The following is a 23,780-nucleotide window of genomic DNA, read 5'->3' on the forward strand; positions in this document are numbered from 1 at the left end:
CAGACTCTGTTCTGTCTTGGGATGCCTCAGTAGAATAATTAACCAAATTGCTTTCACATGTGTTTCTGTAAACCCGGTAAAGTCAATAAATAGTCTTTACATCAATTTATTTTCAGATGTTTTATTAGTGGTAATACCTAAGGTTCAATCAAGTCAGTTTCCCTCTCAGTGTCTGGGTTATGTCAGCTGGTTTCTAAATTAAACTTGCGAAGTGGTCATTCATGATGTGAAACTATAAAACACAATGTTACTTTCTACCAGAACACTGTTGCAAATATTCCAAAATAGCATTTTAAAGCAATTCTATGAAAGGATTTCCAATTCCACGAGAACATAAACACATGGAATAGTGTATAGGGCAATACATATTCATTTTCTTAACTAGGTATATGCACTTCTGTTTTCAAAACCAAATGCATCTGACTTTGGTGAAAAGTAAATACTTCCACGTGTGGTAGTGATACAAAGCCATGGCATATCCATGCTCTCATGTTGTAAAGGTTATTGCATTTTCTCAGATAGGAAACTTCACAGAAAAAGCTGGTAATTACACTTGTCATCGTGTCACTTGGCTGCAGCTGCAAAGATATAATACAGTAGCAGGCTCATGTTTAAAATGGCATTGACTCAACTGTAAGTCCCAAAGGTCACCATCATTAAAATCTAGGGCACAAGTTTTACACGTGTCACTAAGATCATGCAGATGAAGAAAATAATCTACAAGGAAAGAGATTTTAGGAGCCTTTAATTCTCCAAGCTTTTAAAGCACTGGTTATATAATGTCTAAGCTAGTAGGGCTGCCGAAAATAAAAGGATAAGAAAAAAAAAGCAAAAAATTATGTGTGAGGTCAGTCAAGGCAAATAACACTTGTGTTGTAAGGTCAAGACTGCCCCCAGTCTTCAGTGCCTGGACTTCCCCATGTTTTCCTTCCTCCAGCAGGACAATATTGAGCATTACTATTCACATGAAAATGAACTTAACGTAAGAGGAGACTGGCAGATGCAGTTGTTCAGCTTCTCTCCATCATATTTGTAAAGTCATGGCAGTCAAGTCCCCAGTGACTAGAAAAAGGAAGATATCACAACTTATTTAAAAAAGGGTAAATATAGAACTCTGGGAACCATCAACTAATCAGATATTTCTGTGTCTGATAAGGTCATGGATCATATCCTCCTGAAAGCTATGTGTAGGCTTATGGATGACAGGGAGGTGATTAGATCCAGCCACATGGGTTTGTAAAGGGCAAATCACACCTGACTGATCTGGAGTCCTTTTGTGATGCAGCGACCATGTTGGTGGAGAAGGGAAGAGCAACTGGTGTAATGTATCTCGGCTTCTTTAAATCCTTTGACATGGTCCCACACAGCATCTCTCTTGCTCAGTTTGAGAGCTGTGGGTTTGATGGTGTGGTGGGCTGACCTTGGCTGGTGGTCATGTGCTCACCAAGCCACTCTGTCACTCTCCTCCTTGACAGGACATGGGAGGAAAATACAGCAAAAAGTTCATGGGTTGAGGTGAGGACAAGGTGATGACTCAGCGTTTACAGTCTCAAGCAACACAGTCTCAGCTTGGGTAAATTGATTTATTTTATTGCCAATTTAGCAGAGTAGGATAAAGAAAAACAAGAAGAAATACAAAACTATATTGTCAGATTCTGTGATAGCACTGATGAAAATAAAAGTCCTCGAACAAGTGTTTGTCCAGGCAGTGACATTCGCTCCCAGCAGCCTGAGTGTAATGCATGCACTTCTGTAAGTGTACAAAGGATTCAGCCCACTTCAACATCTTGGAGTACCAGTCATTTGTTTCCCTGGTGTGTATTGATTCCTGTGCTATGTATTGAGTATCAGATATTTTTCTTGTCATTTTCTATATGTTTTGCACAATATGCAGATAAGCTTTTCTTGTGCCTCCCCACCCCCTGTCCCTCTAAATCCTTCAGCATGCTGCCAGCACTTCTGATCCTGCCTGTTTTGTGTCAGGTTACAGGATGATGAGCCACTGTATCAGTTCATTTAAATCCATACTGGACTGTTCATTTTCATTGTAGTATCCTTGTTTTTAATGAAATATTTTATTATGTTTGCATCTGCATTATAAATAAATGAGAAAATGTAATTTTAATGGATTAATAGTATCAATTCCCCGGGAAAATATGTGCTGTAATTGTCTGTGCAAAGAATAGAGCCAGGAATTGAGAAGCATTTTGTCATTGTTCACAAAATGGCAAAGGTGGTACAGAAGGATCTGTGCCTACCTGGAGAGAGGGCTTGAAGAGGAGGGGGATGGAAAACAAAAGACAGAGTGGCAATTGCTGTAATCATGTGCCTATAGTATGTATATAGCATGTAAATTATGAGGCAGATAATCTGACAAATGGTGAGGAAATTTTCTTTAAGATCTGTCTCTCAGATTGACCTCACAACAAGCAGGTCGGACAAAAGTTCCAGACTGGTGTATGAGATACAATCTTGTATGAGTAGAGGGAGAGGTTGACTGTTCAGAAGAACCTGATAGAAAATCTGGCACTGATTTAATTATGATCAGATTTGGGTGTAATATGTTACCATGGTAATTGTTTCCTAATTACTGAGTTCTCACAGGGATAGTACAAATGAAAAACAAACACAAAAATCAGCAGGAATGTTTGATCTTTCCTACCCAATTGCAAAGGGCTGGGACTGATGTAGAAACAATGGGGAGATATTCTATGACCCATAGCATATGAGTTTCATTTAGATGATCTTCATGGTCCTCACAGCACAACTGGAGGGTCTGTAAGAGGAAAAGGAGGAGATGGATAAGAAGAGTATGTCTAAGAATGGAATAATGTATGATTTAGTGAACTAGATTCTGATCTAACTAATTCCCTGGCTTCAGTGGAATTTAGCTTGGATTTACGTTGGTGTAAACAGGATCATATCTGATCCAGATCGGGATCACTGAACCTTATATAGCCATAAGAAATATATCTGGCATTTCCTGTAATGTGTGGTACATTATACCACTGTAGTATTTGCTAAGTCACGTCACTTGAACCTTAGCCTATTTTGGAAGGGCAGTTAGTAAGGAAAGAGGATTATTTTTTAAAATGTCATGTTTGATGTCTTTCTTTCAAGATAACTTCCAACCTCCATCACATTGCTCTTTCATTCTAATTTAAATCATTAGATGTAGGGGAGGACAAGGTAATCCATCCTGAAGAAAAAAATAATCAATGCAAGTAGGTGTAATTAGTTGTACTTTCCTCTGGTGAGTCAATGGTGTAGAAAGAGCTGAAAAACCACTGCAGACTGCATTTGTTCTTCCTAATGTGTTGTGACTCCCTCACAGCTTTCATAATGAAGTTGTTTAGATATCCCCTAGGACAGATATGTCTTTTTTTTCTAGTTAAACAGACTGACAAGCTCTAATACGCCATGAGTAATTTTATCTATGAAGAAAGATCCAGACATACAGACTCATGTGGGCAGCAGGAGTTTTAATTTTCTTATTTGTTGAAAACCAAAATAAGCTTTTGATGAAGTGCTTTCTTCACACTTCATGTTTTTACTGAGTTTATTAAGTATATTTATAGGTGTAAATCCTTGGGGATATTCTGTCTAAACCTGAATGTGCTTCCAGTCCCTGGGAGGCTAGGTACAGAGATTTGTGAGCTATATATGTTGTTGATTGCTCCTTTGCATTCATTCTGATTTGCCAAGAGAGTCTTCCTTTCTTGACAAGTTTAGTAACATAAATTAGAAAAAGGAAATAGCATGCCAAAAGATGAGAGCATGACTACTCGATGTGTTTAAACTTCTCCACCAGTCAGGTTATCTGTTTCATAAACCTGAGCTAGTGGGAATATACATAGAATAAATAAATCAGCCTTTGAAATGAAAAATAAGGAAACAAACCCTACATCTTCTCTGGATGTTGGTGTCGGAGCAGATGCTTTACCACTAATATCTTACACAGTTTGCCTGATGGTTTTGTGCACTCTTACTGGTTTAGGATACTTTGTGCAGGATGCCTGGCAGTTTTTGGGTGCTCTACCCACTTCATTTTCCTCCCACTTTACATCTTGCTGGAATCTTCCTTCCAATTGTACCTTGTCCAGCATAGAGTGTTGCCTCTCTAAATTGTATCAGAGCAGTATCTGGGCAGGCCTGCAGAAATGCCAGGGTCGTGTGCTTAAGGAAAAGTGTAAGAATGTGGTGCATGGATAGAGAAGCCTTTACAGCTACAAGAATAAAAAACAACTTAAGCACCCCTCCTGGGATTTTTCTGTTTAAAGAAGCACAGTTGTTCTTCTTGCTGCTGATCAAAGGTGTCTGTGGCTCAAGCTGTGTTTTCGTTAGATCTGTGAGGAATCACATTGGCACAACTCTGACCCTGGCTCTGAACTAAACCACAGTTGTTTCTGGCGCTGAGATCTGAGCCGTAGATACCAGTGCGGCACTGTACCCCGCACCAGACACCAGCTGTCGTGGCACTTGACCCCTCAGAAGCCATCTCTCTCTTGTCCAGGTGAGTGTATTTACAGCAGGTCAGACAGGCAGCCTGTACACTTGCACACCACCACTTGGAACACTCTGTGTTTCTGTGCCAGAAATGTACAGTAGATGAAAGCTTATGAAAAGCTGTTCAGATCGGTACCGAGATGGAGTCTTTGCTAATTTTCCAGCAGAAAATCACTCTTTTCCCTTTGTTGTGCCAGGTGCTGAGTTTCTGGACAACCTTCCACAGCTCAGACAGCTGCCTTTGTCTGCAGATCAGCTGTTTGAGCCAAAATGCTGTTCCATGCCAACCAGAGCCTTCCTTTTGCTTTCATACCTGTTTGTTTGGCGTGCTTCACAGGTACAAAGCCATTTGGAGTCAGCAGAGTATTTATCAGCAACTCCAAGTCAGCTAAGAGGTAGAAGCACTGTTGATACTTGTTCATGGATCACTGCTTGATTTGCTAGAGAGTGGTCTCCGAGGAAGGATGATCATAGAGAGGAAGTTATCGAGTTTCTCTTGATCTCTTTGGGTACAAGTGTTTTTATCTGCCGTGCTTCAATTCTGAGCAGCTAATTACCCATGGTGGGATGCAAACTTTTAATAAAGGAAAATTTTCAGAATTTTTTGATTCCCACTGGACTTTAGAGTGTGGAGTTACTGAAAACTTGGGTGATTGTAGTATGCATATAGAGGATACATCCCTCCCTGCAGTTCGGATGACTCCCAGTGTGTCATCCACAATTTTGACACCTTTTGTCATTATGAGGAGGCCATTTCATTCATCCATCATAAGCTGGATGCTTGTCTTTCTGAGGATTATCTTAAAAGGATTGTAAGTCTCTTACAGGGAGAAAAAAAAGAAGGTTCTATCTGCACTGAAGGACATTTGGGTGATGTCTCACTTCACTGGAGCTTTTATACTGATTCCTAAAAAAAGTGGAGCTTCCTTCAAGACAAAAAGATGATTGCCACTACTTTTTTTTATCTCACCATAAATCATAGTATCACGGGATGGTTTGGGTTTGTAGAAACCCAAAGAAAAGAAAGATCATTGAGCTTCTACTCCCCTGCCATGGGCAGGCACACCTTCCACTAGATCAGAATGCTCTTGAACTCCTCAAGATGGAAGTAGCTTTTTATATAAAGAAGACCATCTGCATATGTGTAACTAAGAAAAAGCAATAATTTTGTTTGGCTTGTTACAGATTGTTTTGTAACTCATTATACAATCTGTATTTGTCCCCCCAGTGCAATCGCCTTAATTTTTATTTCCTAGGCAAATAAATTCTAAATAACCGTATTCCCTGTCTGCTTGAATCCCTGTTACCTGTATTTTTAAGCTGTTGACCAGTTTTGGTTGCTTAATGGGGAGCAGAGGTCTCAAAAATACAAATTCCTACAAGTTTTGTGGAAATTGACACCTTTGTGAAAGGAAAGATAAGAAGAATTACACCAGTGCCTATTCCTTTTGTCAGCAGCCAGCAGGGCAGCCACAACATACAAATTCCTAGATGGAAGCAGGACTGAGAAATTAAATACATTGCGGTCATGTGTGCTTAGTCACAAATCTTTGTGCTCAACTTTGTTTTCATTACTTCAGAGTTCACTATTTTAATGTACAAATTGAGCTCTGTTCCTTTCATCATTCAATACCTTTAATTATAGCCATAATCATCTAATATGGAGTCCTGTTATCTGATGCTCTTAACTAATTAATGCTGTAAATTACTGTAAAAATCCAGGGTGAAAGTTTCTATGCAATAAAAATTATTATTTGTGTTTCTACTTCCCAATGTATACCAGATATATTATTTTAAAAGCACCATGTCCCAAATAGGAAAACTATCACTTTACTCCTCCAATAAACACTGTGAAATTACACAGAAGCATGGGGGGGATTATAAATATCAAGGTTACTACTGTGAATTTAAAGAAATGGAGAGTCTTCATTCCCTGCTGCCCAGAGTTTTTCTATGAAGTCAGGCCACCTCTTGAAGGTGAAGATCCACCACCTGACAATCCCAGCAGAGTCGGTTGGGTCTGTGGGTTCACTTCAGGGAACAGTCTGGTGCTTTGTCTGTGGATCTTTCAGTAGATACAGATTGGACTGGGTAGGAAAGGGTTGTAGGGAAATTTGACCATGTACATCCAGCCCTTCTGACTTATATGGCTTATGAGAGCTGGTTTTAAGGATAGCTTGGCAGAAATTGTGCATTCCAATTTGACTAATGGGGGAAGATCAGGGATGGTCCAGATGAAAGTTGATAGTTTAGAAGAAAAGCTGTAGAAGAGACCAAGACAATCTGGTCTATCAATGATCCTTCTTCAGGGCTAATGTTTCCCTGTCTTACTCTTGCTCTTCTTCTCTGGCATAATATGTAATTTTTCTGGCTAGTTTCTGGCTGCTGTTGCATTTCCCTCATTCACTGTATCCACAAACTCTGCTCATTTGTTTTTCTTCGGTGAGGCATCAAGTGCTGATTAATCTCAATGCATCCCAGCATCTAAAACTTTCCTTAGGAGCCAGATACTGCCCACACTGTGCACAAAAGTGCTGCTGACATCAAGCGTTACGTTGCAGATCAAGGCGAGTATTGGCAATACAGGAGTTTTGCTGCAGATCAAGGGCAGTGGATCTCTGTGGGAGTTGCTGCATGTTTCTTTCCAAATGGCTACGCTGGCAGGGAAGAAGGCTGCTGGATTCATAACAGCAGACACAGATCTGTCCCTGTCATGGTTTGATCACTGGAATTGAAAAATAAAGAAAGCCCTGCCTGGTTTCCACTATTAAAGTTACCCTCAAGTGTTAAGGTATTTTTTTCAGAAAATGAGCTGCAAAATTCTAATCTTACTGAAGTCTTAAAGAGTTTGACAGTTGTTTTCAGTGGAATCAGGGCTTCATCCTTCATGCAGCAGCTGTCTTATTCTTTGGCAGGCTTGGTGGCTCTTCAGTGATGAGTTGAATGACTCTTTCCTGTAGTTTTGATGTCAATTTGTTAAATATGTGAGTGGTTTAGCTTAAAAGTGAGCAATACAAAGTTCTATGCATAAACAAATACTATGAAATTAAGCCTAAAAGTTTAAAATATCCAGTCATTATTAATTTAAATCGTGTTACTAAGTAATTTTACTTCTGCTTCAGAAATGTATTTTTGGAAGTGTTTCTCTCACAGTAGACTGAATAGGATGTGTTCTGTTAGCATTTGTAAAACCCTGTAGCCAGTTATTCATCCCACTGTTCAATTTGCAACTTGTGGTTTGTGATGGGTCCATTCCAAACCCTACATCATTCATCTAGAGGGTTGAGGAGGCTCTGGGACTTTGAAGGGAACAAAAATAAACTGTCGTTATCACATGTTGTTTGTGGATTACAGAATAAAATATATCTTAATGATCATCTGTTTAATTAAACCAAAAAATTTTGTCACCCTCCTGGAGTTATGTCAGTTGGTGCTGGTGGCAGACCAAAATAGCTTTAACATGATTGTTCTTAAAAAAACTAAGGCAGCATTTTAATATAACTGCATTCTGAACTCCATTTTTTCTGTTTAAAAAGAGATAGAAGGGGTATAAATTTTATAGGAAATGTTTCTAGCATGAAGCTGGTATAAATTGTTTTGCTCAGAGAATAACAAGCAATGTTTGAAACAGAGTTTCATATATAGCTGAAATGTATATTGTCAGGATACTTGGAAGTCATAAAAAAATCCCTTTTCTATACTGAACAGTTGTTCTAGTTCTCTGACAGGGCATATATGAAATTATTGTTTATTGTTTTGATCACACCAAAGCCTTTGATAATATAGAGGTGTGTGCATGTTTGCATTGTCTTCATAAGCCACTGATCTTTTCTAAACCATGCTGTGCTCACATTTGTTGAACAATATTATAAGAAAATCATTACTTTATTTTGACATTTTTCCATGGAAGCTCTCCTAAACTGCTTCAAAGAATGTCAAGAGCACTTACAGGAAGTAATGAAAAGAACCTTACAAAACTCATCTTTCGTGATAATCTGCGCTTTAAAGCCGCGTGCTTCGCGCTGAAGCATTATCTGAGTGCGCTGTCACTCTCCTGAGCTGCCGCATGCTAAGGGAACCTGCAGCTAATGCTGGACTTCAGACAGTGCTAGGACTCTGTGGTTCCAAAGAACAATACTAAACAACCTAAGCACCTGGCTCTGGGATCTGCACTAATATCACTAATGTGGGGCTTGATTTTCAAGTTATCCTGGTAAATTTTTCAAGGCCAAGGTATCACTGAGTGGCAGAAATGGGAGCTCATACCTTACTTCTGTTAGGGCACCTGAAAATCTCTCTCTCTTTGCATATGTAGAGATCCCAGTAATGATCCAGTGACAGTTTCACACATGGACAGTTTGTAGGCTTGTGTTGATGAGGAATGATTTACAGAAATAGATCTGCCTCTCTCAAACCTCTTCTGCCTTATGCACATGACAATAACTGCTGAATAGCCGGGTACCCTGGCTTTTCTCTGTTTCCCCTGCACTGAAAAAAAAGACAAAAAGCACTAGGATTATAAATAATAATTTTTATTATAATTTTTTTTTCAGAAAAGCTAAGGCAGTCTTTTTGTTCTACTAGAGGCCTTTTCATGTATTCATTTTAAATTAGCCTATTTTCCAAGATGGAAGTTGAAGGGCAGCAGTCATCATTGCCAGTAAAGGCAATAGCTCATGGAAGGGAAACAAAAGTTAAGAGGAAGAATTAAGAAAAGATCAAAATCTTTTAACTACAACATGTTTTTTCTGTCCCTGTAGCACAGTATACATTTGTCTCACTGTATCAAGTCACAGAGATACACAAAGGTGTATTCAGAATATTAGGGTAAAAAATTAACATCAGAACATGTATAAATGTCTTTATGATATATTAATATTTAGGTGAAGTGTATTTATAGTTTTGTTGATTGAAGCACTAGAGGTTTGCAACATGAAGTGTAGAAGTAAAAACAAAAAGTGATAAATGAGACTCATTATGAATATTTCCTCTCAGACCTGTGTTGTCAGAGGGTCTGTAGCAATTAGTTCTGAGATTTTTTGGGGTGCAGGCATTATGAATAGTTAGAAAACCATACGCTGGATAAGCTACATTGCCATTCCATCATGGTGCTTTTGTGAACAAAGTGCAGCATTGCTGAGGGGTGTCTTGACAGATTCATAGTTTTGATTTTCTTTTAGTGGCCTCTTCAAGTGTTAATAAAAATATAAAAGTTTTATGTCTGTTTCAGAATTATTTGGAGTGCAGCCATCTGCCATAGTGCTTCCAAGAATGTCAAATAGAACCTGAAGGGAAAGGTCATGGAGCCCAGCTCTCAGAAATCAAATTCCTGTGCCAAAGGGAATAAGTCTACCTGTGCAGAGAGATTTTACACTCACCTGCACCCATGGTTTTTACCAAAAGAAGTCAGTCAGCTTTGCATATGTGGTGGATGGGGCGGGGGATGTAGGTAGCAATCCCTGTGACAGACATCATGTCAGTCACAGCTGTCAGATGGAGTTGTCACCAGTTTATGTTGTGCTTTGGAGATATTTAATAGAATTTTCTTTGTTAAAACTTTAAAGGCAGAACAAAAATTAAAAAGAGGACAGGGACAAGGAACGGGTAACAAAGGGAAAACTGGAGAACTGGTTATGTACTGTGCAGTGCCTCTGTTTGGGAGCACTGGGGGGGCAGCATGCAAAGAAGTTGATCCAAAGTAATGAAAAAAGAATCTCTATTTGCCAGTAAAGACATGAATTAGTTTATTTCAGTTGCTGCCAACATGAAATCTCCCTATTTCTTTCTCAAGACTGAATAATTAAAATCATTAGTGTTTGTTAACATTGTGCTGCACCACATCATGTTGCATTCCATAAGCACTTTGCTGTGAAATAATGGAATTGTGTGTTTCCAGACACTTATCCATTCACAAGCCTGGATAACATATAAATGAAAAAGAAAGGACAAATCCCTACCTCAGGTGTTTGTGCTGTGCAAGTCCCTAGTGAATGTGGGATTTACATGCCATTTGACATGGGAATCCAGACCCAAAGCAAGTTGACATTAAATACAACAAATCAAAAAAAAAAATTGCAGGATATTAATCTTTCACCCTGACCACTATGAGCACATACCTGGTCCTGACACATGGTCAAACTGCATGAAACTTGAGTGCTTCATATTTGCAAGAGGATGGGCTCTGGATTGTCAAGGCTAACAACATTGTAAAAAATGCATAAACCAGACTGTTTCCTCAGCTGCTATTAATAGTCGGCTTTGCTGATGGAGCTGGGGATCTGTCAGTCCTGTCTGTTTGTGCACAGCTAAATCACAACAGTGCTGCAATTTAGATAAGATTTTTGAAGGGCGTAAGCAAAATAGAGACTGTTTGTTCATTTTATTTTTATGGAGAAACAGACAAAGATCAGGTCTATATTTCAATTTTTCTAATATAGGTATATGAAAAAACAAAAAGCCAGCAATATCTGAGAGCTTTGCTGGCAAAATCCTGAGTTTATTTGCTATTACAGCAGCCAGAGGCACCTTTGGCTGATGTACTTCTGTGTCAGGAAGCACTTTACACAAACAATTCAGAGATTTGCTTGTGTAACTACACAGGTAATCATGTCTGGTTTGGACAAAGGTGAGCTGGGTGGTTATCTGTTTCATATATATATATATATATATAAAAATATTTGTCTCCATATGTTGCTGTATGAAGTTACTATATGAAAGGATCATAAAACAGACACAGGAGAGAGTGTATGGACAGAAATGAGCAAAACTCTCTCTGTATCAAAGAGTTCCTTGGGGCCTTAAGTCAATAAACTGCAGACATCAGAGAAATGCACTACGTTTCTTTCAAGAAGAACAATCTTAGGTGTAACAACAGTTGTGGTCTTAAATGTGCGGTGGAGGGAGCAGCAAATCAGAACTTTTTCCGCGTCCCAAAGCCTTATATGCATGAGGGACAGCACCCAGCTGCTTTTGCCAAGTCTGTGCAGGTTGGACGCTTCAGACAGGAGACTAGCAATGATCTACGTGGCATAGTTGGCTAAACTACAGCTACTGGGATGTCATGGGTGACTACAAATGAGTTTCAGGGTTCGTGTGCAATACAGAAAACGTGGGGAGTTGAATACACCTTTCTAACACTTCAGAAAAGGCACGTAGCTTCAGAAGTACTGACTTTCTACATCTCTTACTTAGAAAAGAAAAAGCTGCAGTATCCCAGTTCTTCAGGAGGTGGGTTTTGAAGTTTTAGACACACATTTAGAAACATTCAATGAGTGTAATTTGTAGCAACTCGAAATCAGAGCACGGATGTGCCATCCTTAGCTCCCGGCTGGTGGATTTTCTTGCCTGACATTTTGGTACTGTACCCTGCTAAGATGCAGTGCAGGTGGGTTATCCTCAGTCATTTAGCTGGAAGGGAGCTTACAGGAGCCATCAGTGCTGTCAGAATGACACAGCCAACTCATTTGAGCATCCTTGTGAAAATTAGGAGAGCAGCAGTTATGGGTTTCCAAACATGAGAACCCGACCTAAGGGGCTGAGAGCTAAGTGTGGTTGACTGCAGCATCTCACCGGAGTGGTAAGACTTATGGTCAGTTTTTATGTTTGGGGCATTTGTAAGAGGAAAGGAGCTCTAATGAAGCATTGTTTATTTGTTTGTTTATATGCTTAGACCAGAAAGGCCAGCAGTTCACCAGCTTGAGACTTCAAAGACTACTCTTGCCTCCAGTGTGTGGTATCAGGGTAGTTAAAGATGTTTCTTTTCAGTAAGTCCAGCAGAAAATTCAGCCTCCAGGGCTGCAGGAAAATTTGCTAAGCTAGGCACTACTTTCCTGTGCTTCCCATAAATTATTTCACAAGTTAAATATGTTATTTGAATTTGCACTCTGCCAGATACTCTGGGTTTTTTCCACTTTCCTTTGTGCTAAAGACAATGATTCTTCATAAACTGTCAGAGGCTAAACAGTAATACTCTGGCCTGATTTTATTAGATTGTGATTCCCTTTTATTGAGTAATGAACATCATGAGTTAAAAGTCTGCATATCATCCTTTGATGGTGACCTGAACCTTTTTAAAACCATTACTTGTAGGGCATTCAATCCAGTCAGATGCATGCTGATGAAAAAATAACCACCCAGAGCTCCTGCTGACCATGTACAGGCAAAGCTTGACAGCCCAGCATCAAACAAAAAATTGATTTCAAACCCAGAAGTCAATGTCTTGCTTTTGCAAAGGCACTTTGGCACTTGAGAGGAAAGTTTCGCATGTAATGTACACATTTGATGAACAAAATACAGAGGAGATGGCTTGTTTGGACTTGATTTGGTACACCAATGGTTTTCTATAAACAGTAAAGCCAAGGAAGTGTTGATCTGTGCAGCTGGAGGGGAGCTTCAACTCGTTTTACACATGCACAGATAGCATCTAAATGGGCCTGATTTTTTATGTAATTGATCTAAACAAATGAAGTTTCTTAAGTACAGCTATGACCTGGTAATGCTTCAGAATGAAATCTCAATAAGTTTATTAAGTCCAGTCTTGTCAGTTAGTAACAACGTGCCATTTTATCTGCTGCCTGATTTTGAGGTCCCTCATTTTCACTTGCTACTTATTATGCTCAGTTTGTAAGATGAAGAATGATTGCCTCTTACACGTGGTATACTGCTGGAAGTCACGTTTAGATTTCGATAGTTACAGAGTCTTTCTGCACTGGTCCTGATAGTGTAGATTTAGTAACAATATGTAGAATAGTTATGGACAGTGTCTGGAGACATTCATAGGGACAGTGAGTAGTGTTGTCATGAAAATACACTGCAGGTTTTACATTCTGCAGCTTTTTTGGTGCTCAGTCTTTGTAGCACATGCTATTGCAAATTCAATGTCCAAATTGCACATTTAGAGGGATGCTCAAAACTATTTACATCTGTATAGCTGATATTCCTCTAGTAAGTAGTTTTCAATGTTTGTGGATTTTTCTGAGCAGAAGACTGCACCAAAGTTGCATGGGAAAACTCTTCTTTAGGCTTTAGTCGTCCATAGTTGGTTGCATGTTTATGTACATGGCATCATAAAGTATGAGTGAGATACAAGGCTGTGGAAATTGCAGCTCAAGGAGTTCAGCTGAAAAAAGATTCTGAGCCAGAATACTCTCTAGAACCAGGACACAGACACTGATGATGCTAACTGAATGAGGAGGACTGTGCTCTATCTGGGTGAGAGCCCTTAATGGAACAGCAGCCCCCTATTGTTCTGTTACATAAAATAAAACAGAAGAAAAAAAAGATAAGGTTAAGTGACTTATTGTTGTTTTGTTACTTAATGGAGATTAAACATCAGCACTTTGCTTTCCTTTTATGTTTCAGTGTCATTTTGAAAACCAGGAACACAAGATGTTGCTACAGAAAAAGATGTATTTCACAGTCTGTAGAAAACACTCCACTTGACAGTAGGAGAAGCTAGTCTTAAGTGAAATTCAGTGGTTGTGCATCTTAAGGAGAGACACAGTCACTCAAGTTGTAACATTGATTGTAGTTTTTCAGTGCTAGTGAAGGAAAACACTTCTCGAAACATTTTATCTCTGCTCAGATAAATCATCTGACTACTGAGTGACCTATTGCACTCCATCTCTTTTCACCCACCCTGAGGTGGTTCCTCACTGCACTGTCACATGGAGGCAGACATGGTTGTCAGATATTCCTTGAAGGAGGAAATTCTCCTCTAGGTTGCAGAATATCAGTGCCAGCCATGAGGTGGACCAGCTTGGTACAAAAGTTTTGCACACTGTTTCAGCTCAGTCTGGAAGACACATTCAGCTGGATTGTCTGCAGATAGAATTAAAACTGGGTCTGCAATTTCTCCTGGCTGTAATCAAAAGCCACTAAGGTGTACCCTCCAAGCAGGCAGTTCCTCCCACTTTGATTTTCCTCCTAGTATATTTCCATTATCTGCCAGGTTGGGGGTTAAATATTCTGCTCCCTTTTCATTTTGCAGACACCATCATTGGCTTGGCATGTGTCTGATAGGGAACCTGTTTCTGGCAAGCAGTCACACTTCCAGTAGCAGTGTCCCCGTGTCCCCTACAAAAGTGATGGAAAAGACCCAGTTCAGTTTTCCCTAGTCCAGCGGACCTTAAGTGCCTCATCAGATTCACGAGAGAAGCACCCCAGCTCCCATACCCAATGGCACCCAACAGGACAGGGAGCCCTGTGAAGGTGATTTCAGCTGGCTGGTGCAAGTGCCGTGGGTGTACATCTGCAGCAGATTGAAGTGGATCCTGTAGCTGAAACATGGCTCTTTGCTGTTCTGTCAATTGAATGCAGAGTACATTATTTTAAAAAAAAAATTGTTTCCTCTGCAAGTGGTGGCAGGATAGGGGGCTGAGGATGTTTTTCCTTGTGAGTGGGCACAAGCACAATTGTCCAAAGTCACACTAGCAAGTTCATAATCACAGCTACTGTGGAGCTGAAGTTCAAGGGAGCACAGAGTGATTCATTCCACCTGGCAATATATACAGTGAGTAAAGGGAAATATTTCCTGTACCTAATCCAGACACCAGTTAGGCATCAGTCTGTCTGAATGTAAGTAGACATACAAATGACAAATGTGTGGAGAAACAGAATAAGCTGGGAAAAAAATGAGAATGTATTTTTCACTCAGAAGTTAGCACATTTGCTCCAAACACAATCCCAAAACCTAATGAATCAGAAAGTGTAATTGTTTCATAGACTAATTTCAAAACAGTACTACTCATTAAAGATTAAGGGAGAGAAAAGGAACATGAGGTTCAGACCTTTTATTGAAATTTTGTCATACTAGGTCCTCATTGGTAATTTTTTATGGTTCACATTTATTCAGCTCTTCATTCACAGCCTTCTGTCAGGACTCTCTAATACCAAGTACAAGCTTCATTAGCTGTATTATCTTTCAGCTCTGCTTTATCTGTGATTACCAAGCCAGTGTTGCTCAATGACATTTTAATGTTAGAAAACAAGTTAAAAAAAAAAAAAACACCAAAAACCCAACATAAAAGCAGCTTGATTTCTATCTGTTTTTTGTATTCAGATTTCCAAAGTTTCCTTGCATTTGAATACAGACATGTTAGATACAGTTTGGCTACCCATTAGAGAAAATGAGGCTTATGGGGAGCTCTTTAAGTTCTTGCTATTTAGACTTCCACAGTTGCCAGCCTGTCTTTTAGAAATGTTGAAGTTTATGTCTGGGATGCTCTTTCATTGGCACCTGGTGTCTAAGACTGGGACTGGTGTCTAAGACTCTTTGCTATTGACAGGTCTCTTCTGTTCTCCCTTCAAGGTACAAATCAACCCTTAAACTGTTTTGATTGACTCTGAGACTATTAGAAATTTGGATAGGTGAGGGAGAGGTGCTTTACGAGGTATTTGTTTCATTCCTTGGTGTTCTGTTAACTCAGCTGATCCCTCTGAGTAGCTCATGTCAAGCTTTTCATTCTGACAACAAGTAGAGAGAGAATGATTAAGTCTGTGTCTTTTTAGAAACCAAATAGGAAAATTGCAAGAAGGAAAATGTTGAAAATACTCTCTTTTGGAGTAAAAGATAACTTACAGATAGTCACATTTAGCTATCTTATCCTTGGTTAAGAAAAGTTTCGGGAAATCTTGTACAATTTGTGCACTGCCCATGGTGTCCTGCTCCTTTATAAAGTCTTCTGAATTTCTGTGCTGCTGTTGTCCCAGTAAAGGCTTGCTGGTTGATGTAGAGAGCTGTAGCAGACGTCCCCTGTATCCCACCTACGTGGTGGGATCTGTCAGAATTCAATTCTGTAAAAAATTAAGTTCTGTGTAATAGACAATGCCTGATCCAAGCATCTTCCTGCTGTGAAGACCTACGCACGTACATGATGTAAGAGAGCCATTGCAGCCAGCATTAAGTTCTCCTTCCTGTGGGGAAATACAGCCTCACAGTTTATATCACTCACACATTGTGGGTCTAGTTAATAGTCATAGAATCACAGGTTTGGGTTGGACGGAACCTTAAAGACCCTTTAGTTCCAGCCCTCTGCCATCAGCAGGAACACCTTTTATTAGACTGGGTTGCTGGAAGACCCATCCAGCCTGTTCTTCAACACTTCCAGCAGTGGGGCATCTGCAGCTTCTCCAAGCATACTCAAAAAAGGGGACAGTTGAAATTTTAGAAAATCAAAAAAGTTTTTTTTTTCTTTTTGTTTGGCTTTCATGATCTGTTGCAAATCCTATAGGAGCTTTGGTCACAGCAGAGAGTAAGAACCTAAACAGGTTGTTTTTTGCATCAAGAAATCCTGCACAGCTGCAGTAATCTTCAGTAGGATAATTTCCTGGCTTGTGCTTTTGTCTATATCTTATTTCTGATGTTCCTTAATTTGAGAAGAAGACAATAAAAAAAAAAAGGATCATAAGGCAAGGGAAATAATTACTAATTCTAGTCAAGGTATATTAAATTCCACAGTGCTCAGACATGACATAAGTGTTCAGAATTTGTATATGAATGAAATAAAAAACATTCTGGAAGGAAAAGCCACCTTAATGTCAGAAAAAACAAAATGCAAGCTATAAAATCCTGTGAAAAATCACATAGACCAGAGTGAAATAGATGTGCTGTCTTTACTTAGCAAAGAAATCACGGAGGATATGAAAATAGAGAAGGAAAATAACACATTTTTACTTGATTCAAAAGCATTATCCATAATAGCATCTGCAATGTGTCTGTAATAATATGGTGTAAATTGAAATTTACATAACAGATCTTTGAAAACAGGCTTTGACTCACAATGTGAAAATGGTGCCTCCAGAAGGAAAAGTCAACCCATAGCAGGAGAACTTTGCAGAAGGCCTATTTCTTTTTTCAATAACCACCTATTTAGCCCCTTCATAGATTGCGTAGTATTCATCTCAGACATGAGCTATGCTGAAAACTTAAATAGCTGGTCTTGGAAACCTCTGGTATGTTTCTCCTGAATAGACAAGTAATTTTCTTTGGGCTGAATTAAGTTCTTATTAATGGTGATAGAATGACAGTCCTAAAAGTTGGAAACCCTCTATTTTTTGGATACCCTCTATCTTCCTCAGCTGGATTTAATACACTCCTCCTATCTTGATTCCTGTCTGTTTAGTAGAAGAGTCATTAATTTAACTAAACCAGGAGCAGAATTCCTTCACTGTTGTTTCTATTGTATGAATGGTCAAGTCTTCAACTAAGCCAGAGTCCCCAGTAATATCCAGTCCAAGAATGGTTGGACACTTCAATTCACATGGTGCTGCAGAGCTAAGATCAAACCTGGTTTAGTTCTGATACTTCTTGTCTATACAGTCCTTGCTCGTTGCTCTTCCCTTTCATTTGCTGGCTGATATGCAAGTCAGAGGTCAGTATTATTAGCATTATAGGGCTTTTTAAAGTTTGGTTGAGATTTGCTAAGTCAGATTTTGTAGTAGTTCCTTAGATTCCCATGGAGAGTCTGTCTGTCCAAATGTAGATGGCCAGTATAGACCTCTTTTTGAACCTGTTGTTTTCTGTGTTGCTGATGTAAAATAGAGAGACCAGTAGGTATCTGTCTCACCTTTCTGGGTATTTAGGGTACAAGTGGCTTTTAAGATTGGCACCCTAAAACCATTCAGTTACCCCTATGGAATATATACTCCTGTTTGTGTGTCTAACCTGATAAAGCCAAAGGTAAATATATGTACAGTCAGAATAATGGCACCCCTGTAATTAACACATTTTTTTTCACTAGACCACCTGAAATACCATAAGGTTCTGGTATAACCACCCATAGTTAATGATGAGGCAGTGTGAGTCAGCGCAGGGTGAGGAGGGGCAGAATGGCTCTCTCACACATCTCCACGTTTTATCTAATGAGTTTAACCATCTGGGAAGGTGCAGAGACACTGTGAATACTTCTTCTGTTCCTCTCCTAAATCCAAGTCCTAATCCAAATTTCAAAAGTATCATTACATGTCTGATACCATTTGTCGTAATTTATAACTACATACAGTTTGTTCAGTTCTGAGATCTCTAATTAGTAAATAAATGGGGGTTAATTTCTCATATTATTGAAGTCTGGTAAGTATTTGATAGGATAGACATTCTTTTCGGATAAAGCATCATTAAAGTGTTGTGTACTACAGAACCACAGCATGGGTGAGGCTGGAAGGGACCACAGTGGGTCATCTGGTCCAAACTTCCTGCTCCAGCAGGATTGTCCCAGAGCACAATGCACACGATGGGATCCAGACAGTTCTCAAATATCACCAGTGAGGAGACTCCTCAACCTCTCTGGGTAATCTGTTCCAGTGCACAGTGTTAATGACTTTTGAGCATGAATTCACTCAAAGTAGAGAGATAGATATGTCCTGTTTCTCATATGCAGTGTGCTATACTGCCAATCTCCCTCTAGTTCAATCAAATACTTTAGTATTCTTCATTTCCAAAAAAAGAAAAAAAAAATAAATAAAACATTAAAAAAATGCTTTATGGTTAGCTAAAAAAAGTAAAAATACAGACATGATCAGTACTTGCTTCATATTTCCTAAGTGTTTATCTTCCTCAGTCTGCATTCCTCAGTCTCTTGGCTAAAAAATACTCTGAGTTTTACTCAAAGTAGCCATACCACTGATCTTTAGTGTCTTTATTCATTTTTTGTTGTTTCATTTTCCTGACACCTCAGATTTTATGCCGCATGCATTTTTATTCAGTTTGAGTACATTTCTAACAGTACAAACTACTGGATTTTGTTAAATTGTGTAGCCCTGACATGGTTTTACGGCTTTCACCAAACCCAGTCTGTGATTAAATGTAATCTTAGTCTTCTTCTTGATTTAACTATTGAAAGTTCTCGGGCAAAACGGGCAGAGCAAACTTCTCTGGGAGCTGTATATCCATCATAAACTGGCTCTAACGTGTTATCTATCCAGACTGGTTGTATTTTTCATGCTTTATCACAAATCAGTGCCTCAGATAAATTGCAGTTTCCAGCCTGCAGTTGTTCATCGGAGTTAACTTGGCTGTCAGGACAGCCTTTCTGCAGTGCTTTAAACTTTCATAACTTTTGTGCATGAGACTGAACTATTTTTCTAGCTGGCTCAGGGATCAATGCTGTGTCATTAGAACATATGGAACAAGGCTGTGTTACTCTTTTGAGTTTCATTTAGGATGTGTGACACCCCAGCCTCCTTTTAGAAGTGTCTGCACATAGATGAACACAGTATGGAACTACTCAAGTCATGAACCTTAAACGTATTTTACTTACGTTTTAGATCATCCTCCAAATATTCAAAATCATTCAAGACTTCGAACTCCACCACCTCCAATATCACATGCTCACACCCCAAATCAGCATCACGCAGCCTCCATCAATTCCCTGAACAGAGGGAACTTCACTCCACGCAGCAACCCCAGCCCAGCTCCTACGGACCACTCTCTCTCTGGAGAACAACCAGCTACTACTCAAGAGCCAGCCCATGCTCAGGACAACTGGTTACTCAACAGTAACATCCCACTGGAGACAAGGTAGGACACTTTCTTTAGCATTTACAGTGTTCTGACTGTGTGTGCTCAGGATGTTATGGACAATACACACATCTGCATAGCCAGCCACCTAGTTTGTGAACTGGTGTTTGACTTATGCATTTTGTGTTGTATTTATTATTCCTTGTGTCTTTTTATTTGGACTAGGAGAAGAGGAAATTGCTCTTCTTTCATCAACTAAAAATGTTGTCTTTACTGCTGTTTATAAGGTTATTTTCCTCATTTATAATTGGAAGCAGGATCATAGATTTAAATGTTCTTGGTTTTCTTTCTTTTATTTTCCTTTAATATATTTTCTTCCTATGTGGTAGGATAAATCAATATCCCATTAAAAAAACTGAAATCAGTCAGTATAGTGAAAAGATTTAGCCTTGTAGCTGTGCCTCATCAAGCAGTACTTTCGTAGTACGTAATTCAGGAAAGTTTATCTTGTTTCACCTAATGAAGAGAGGTCAGCTGCTGCCCTTTTCAACATTGCTCCAGCAAGCATGAAACACTGGCCCAGCATCAGCCATTTAATGGTATTTCCATTTAGCTCTCAAATTCTTTTCCACCTATGCAACACCTGAAGGGTGTGACAAGGGTGTACCAAGTTGTTGTAGTTCTAGCTTTGGTCAGGTTCTTTGTGGGTTCTGGAAAAGAGAGCTCTGATACTCCCTCAGCCTTAGTCCTCCTATCTGATGGTGAGTGCATCTACTTGCAGACCCAGTTGCTTTCTCCAGAGGTTTTGCTTCACTATTTCCTTTGCTACCAAGCAGCCACTAGGGATGCAGGAGTCATTAGCGTCCATACATGGTGTCTTTTTCAGTCTGCAGAGGAGTCTTCCAAGCCTAAAACATGGTGCAGTTCCTCACTATCCTTATCTAACCTTCTCAAACCAATAAGATTTTAGACAGCAAAACTCATACAATAACTGAAAACTGAGACAGGACCCAAATTTTTCACATAATTGCCTGTAGGAATCTCATTCAGAGGCAGCAAGAGTTATTGCTGTATCATGGGACAAGTACCCAGTTTTGCAAACTTCTGCTAAGAGAATTTTTTTTAAAAAAATGAGCACATCTGTCAATCTTTCTGAGAATGAGCTATATCTGCTGCCCTCTGAAACTTCCAAAACAACCTCAATATCACATTTTGTGGCATTTAAAGATAATTAATTTCTCTGTGCCTGCTTGATTAAAAAGACTCAACTAAGAAGCTGGATCCAAAAGATTAAGACAAAATTATAAGCAAATAATGCAAGTGTGATTTGGCAACAGTTTTAGTAATTATATTGTATTAGTAATTCTCAAGCATAAATACCAAAGTATTGAGTTTTATGTGATAATTCTTATTAAAATTACATTAAAAAATACTTAGGCCCTACTCCTACAGTTCTTTTGTGATAATCCTCTATAATTCTGAAGGAAGTCCTGTGCCTTTTCCTAGCCAGGTGGTGAATTCTTTATAGAAGAGATAATACACTGTTTTAGTAGTGCAAAACCTTAAAGGCTGTCCTCATTTCTTCTCTGTGAAATCATTGTGGATGAAAAATTTTCAAGATCTGAAGGAGACTGCTCTTGTTGCAGGTTGGATTGGTCACATTATTGCTGTTAATCAGACTGGCAGTTGGAGGTCTACCTGCATGAAGAGCTCTTTCTGCATCATTTGATGATTTCACTCTGGCAGCACAGATCAGTCACATTTGTACTTGGTCCTCATTCTAACCATTTTATTAATTTGGTAGAAAACAGGTCATTTTAAGACTGATGGTGGGGCTTTTGATACACTGGTGTATCAAATGGTGTAATTTCACCCTGTGTTTCTTTTTGACATAAGCATGTTGGAAAATACGTAATTTTGTGCCAACAGCAAATGAACACTACTGACTGTTCCTTCACTTATAGAACATTAAGAAAATAAAATGTGTTATAATGGTGTCGTAAAGAGAGGAGGCTGAATTGATCAGTGTATCTGTGACTAACTTCCGCTCTGGCAGTCAGCTCTTCTGGCAGCAGAGGTCTTCCATTTCCTTCAGTGGGAATTGTGTAGACATAAAAGACCAGGCTTCAGAGTTTTTTAGCAAACTTGGATGCCCAATTCAACCTCTTCATGAGGCTGATCTTCCCCATCTTCTCCACTGCTAAGGTTTTTAGAACCAAATAAAAAGACCATCACCTAGGAGAATAAAATGTCCGATATGTAGAAATATAAATCCTGGCCAAGAGACATTAATCCAAGAATAAAGGCTTTTGAAGTTAGGAGATTATGGTAATTTCATGTCAAAAATGGAATTGTATTTCTGTTGGGGTTTTTTTAAACCCATATTAGTCAACAGAGAGAGAACACAAGAAGAAAAAAGCTGCATCTTTTAAACAAGAATTGTCACAGGCTGTGGAATGTGCCTGCAGTTAGAGAATTTAACCAGAGTTTGAAGTGGCTTGATTTTGACTCCCATGGACTCCAGGCAGTTTTAAGAACTAGGGATTCACACTGGTTTGTCACTGCCTGGAAATTTCTAAGTCGTAATGCAAGGGCAAGCAGAGATGTGCAGCACAAATATACAACTGACAGGATAAGCATATCTCAGAATTTTGTATGTTGCAAGAGGAAGAGCCCCTCCTCTTCTCTCCCTCCTTTTCATTAGTTTCCCTTTACTCCCTTTTCTCTGTTTCTCCTTTCTCCTCTTTCTTTTCCTGTCTGCTCCCTTTTTTGTTGCTTTAAAAGCCATGTATTATCAAGGTTGTGATAAGAAGATCTTTGCTCAGCAGTCACTCCTGACAGGTAAGTTCCCCCCATATTTATTCCTCAGTCTTCTTCCTTCTGTGGCCTCCTTTTGTTCCTTTACATGAGACCTTGTGGGATAAACAAATGCCAACTAGATGGACATTTAGCTGACAAACCAACAGTTTTCAGGGGACTTCCATTCCCAGGAAATTTCATTTGGTAATCATGTAAGGTCAGATTTCTCTCACCACTACTGCTAATGAGAAAGGAGAGTGTTTTGGAACTAGCCAGCGATTTACAGGTAATCTCCAAGGGAGCAGACTCCGTGAGCCTTCCGTGAGGAAGACGGTCACACATCAGTCCCTCAGGTGACCCAGCGATCTGCCTGTTACAAATGCATACATTATGAGGTTGTGTAACCCTCCCCTCTTCTCTTCTATTGACAATCCACAACTGAAATTCATGGAACCAGTTTGACATGGATTTTAACTAACGATGAACTTTTATTGATTGATGTGTTGCTAGGTGCCTTGCCTCTTACCCATTAAATGCTCAGTGCATGCACATATGCTGCTTCTTTTTGCATTGAACTCAACATCCAGTCTTTCCTGCATTCACAGGGAATGTGAGGAAGCCACAAACACTTGGGGATGGATTGATGTCTTAAGTGCTATGGCACACAGCTCATGCATGTTGATCCACTTTACTCCACAGCTATGAATAAGAGTTACTTCACTTCCATTCAGATCAAGGAGTAGATCTGTTCTGTCAAAGCAGCCCAAAGGCCTCCAAAAGCAGGGAGCTGAGCTAAACAAGTGCTGGCATTAGCAGCAGGAAGGGGAGGAAGTAGAAATGAAAATTAGTTTTGAGAATGTTTTAGAAGAAACAGTATCAAGTTTTGTATAATGTGACAGGGCTGGTTTCTCTTGGTTTAGCATGTTACCTGAATCCATTTTCTTTGACAGGAATTCTTGTTTGAGTTCACATCACTTACACGCTTTAGGCTCTTAATCCTGCATAAGTGATAAAATGTCAC

At 39.3% G+C, this 23,780-nt stretch overlaps 1 protein-coding gene across 25 annotated transcripts in view; it reads left to right on the forward strand.

The window, feature by feature from the left end:
* Nucleotides 1–23,780, forward strand: part of TENM4 (teneurin transmembrane protein 4) — a 1,559,611-nt gene that overhangs the window by 1,327,011 nt on the left and 208,820 nt on the right. For all 25 annotated transcript variants that reach the window (XM_064409696.1, XM_064409697.1, XM_064409701.1 and 22 more), the window contains one exon: nucleotides 19,768–20,020. In XM_064409696.1, the coding sequence (XP_064265766.1) occupies nucleotides 19,768–20,020 (253 nt within the window). The remainder of the gene's footprint in view (nucleotides 1–19,767; nucleotides 20,021–23,780) is intronic.

Source organism: Passer domesticus, chromosome 2 (genome assembly GCF_036417665.1).
Source record: "Passer domesticus isolate bPasDom1 chromosome 2, bPasDom1.hap1, whole genome shotgun sequence".
NCBI lineage: Eukaryota > Metazoa > Chordata > Aves > Passeriformes > Passeridae > Passer > Passer domesticus.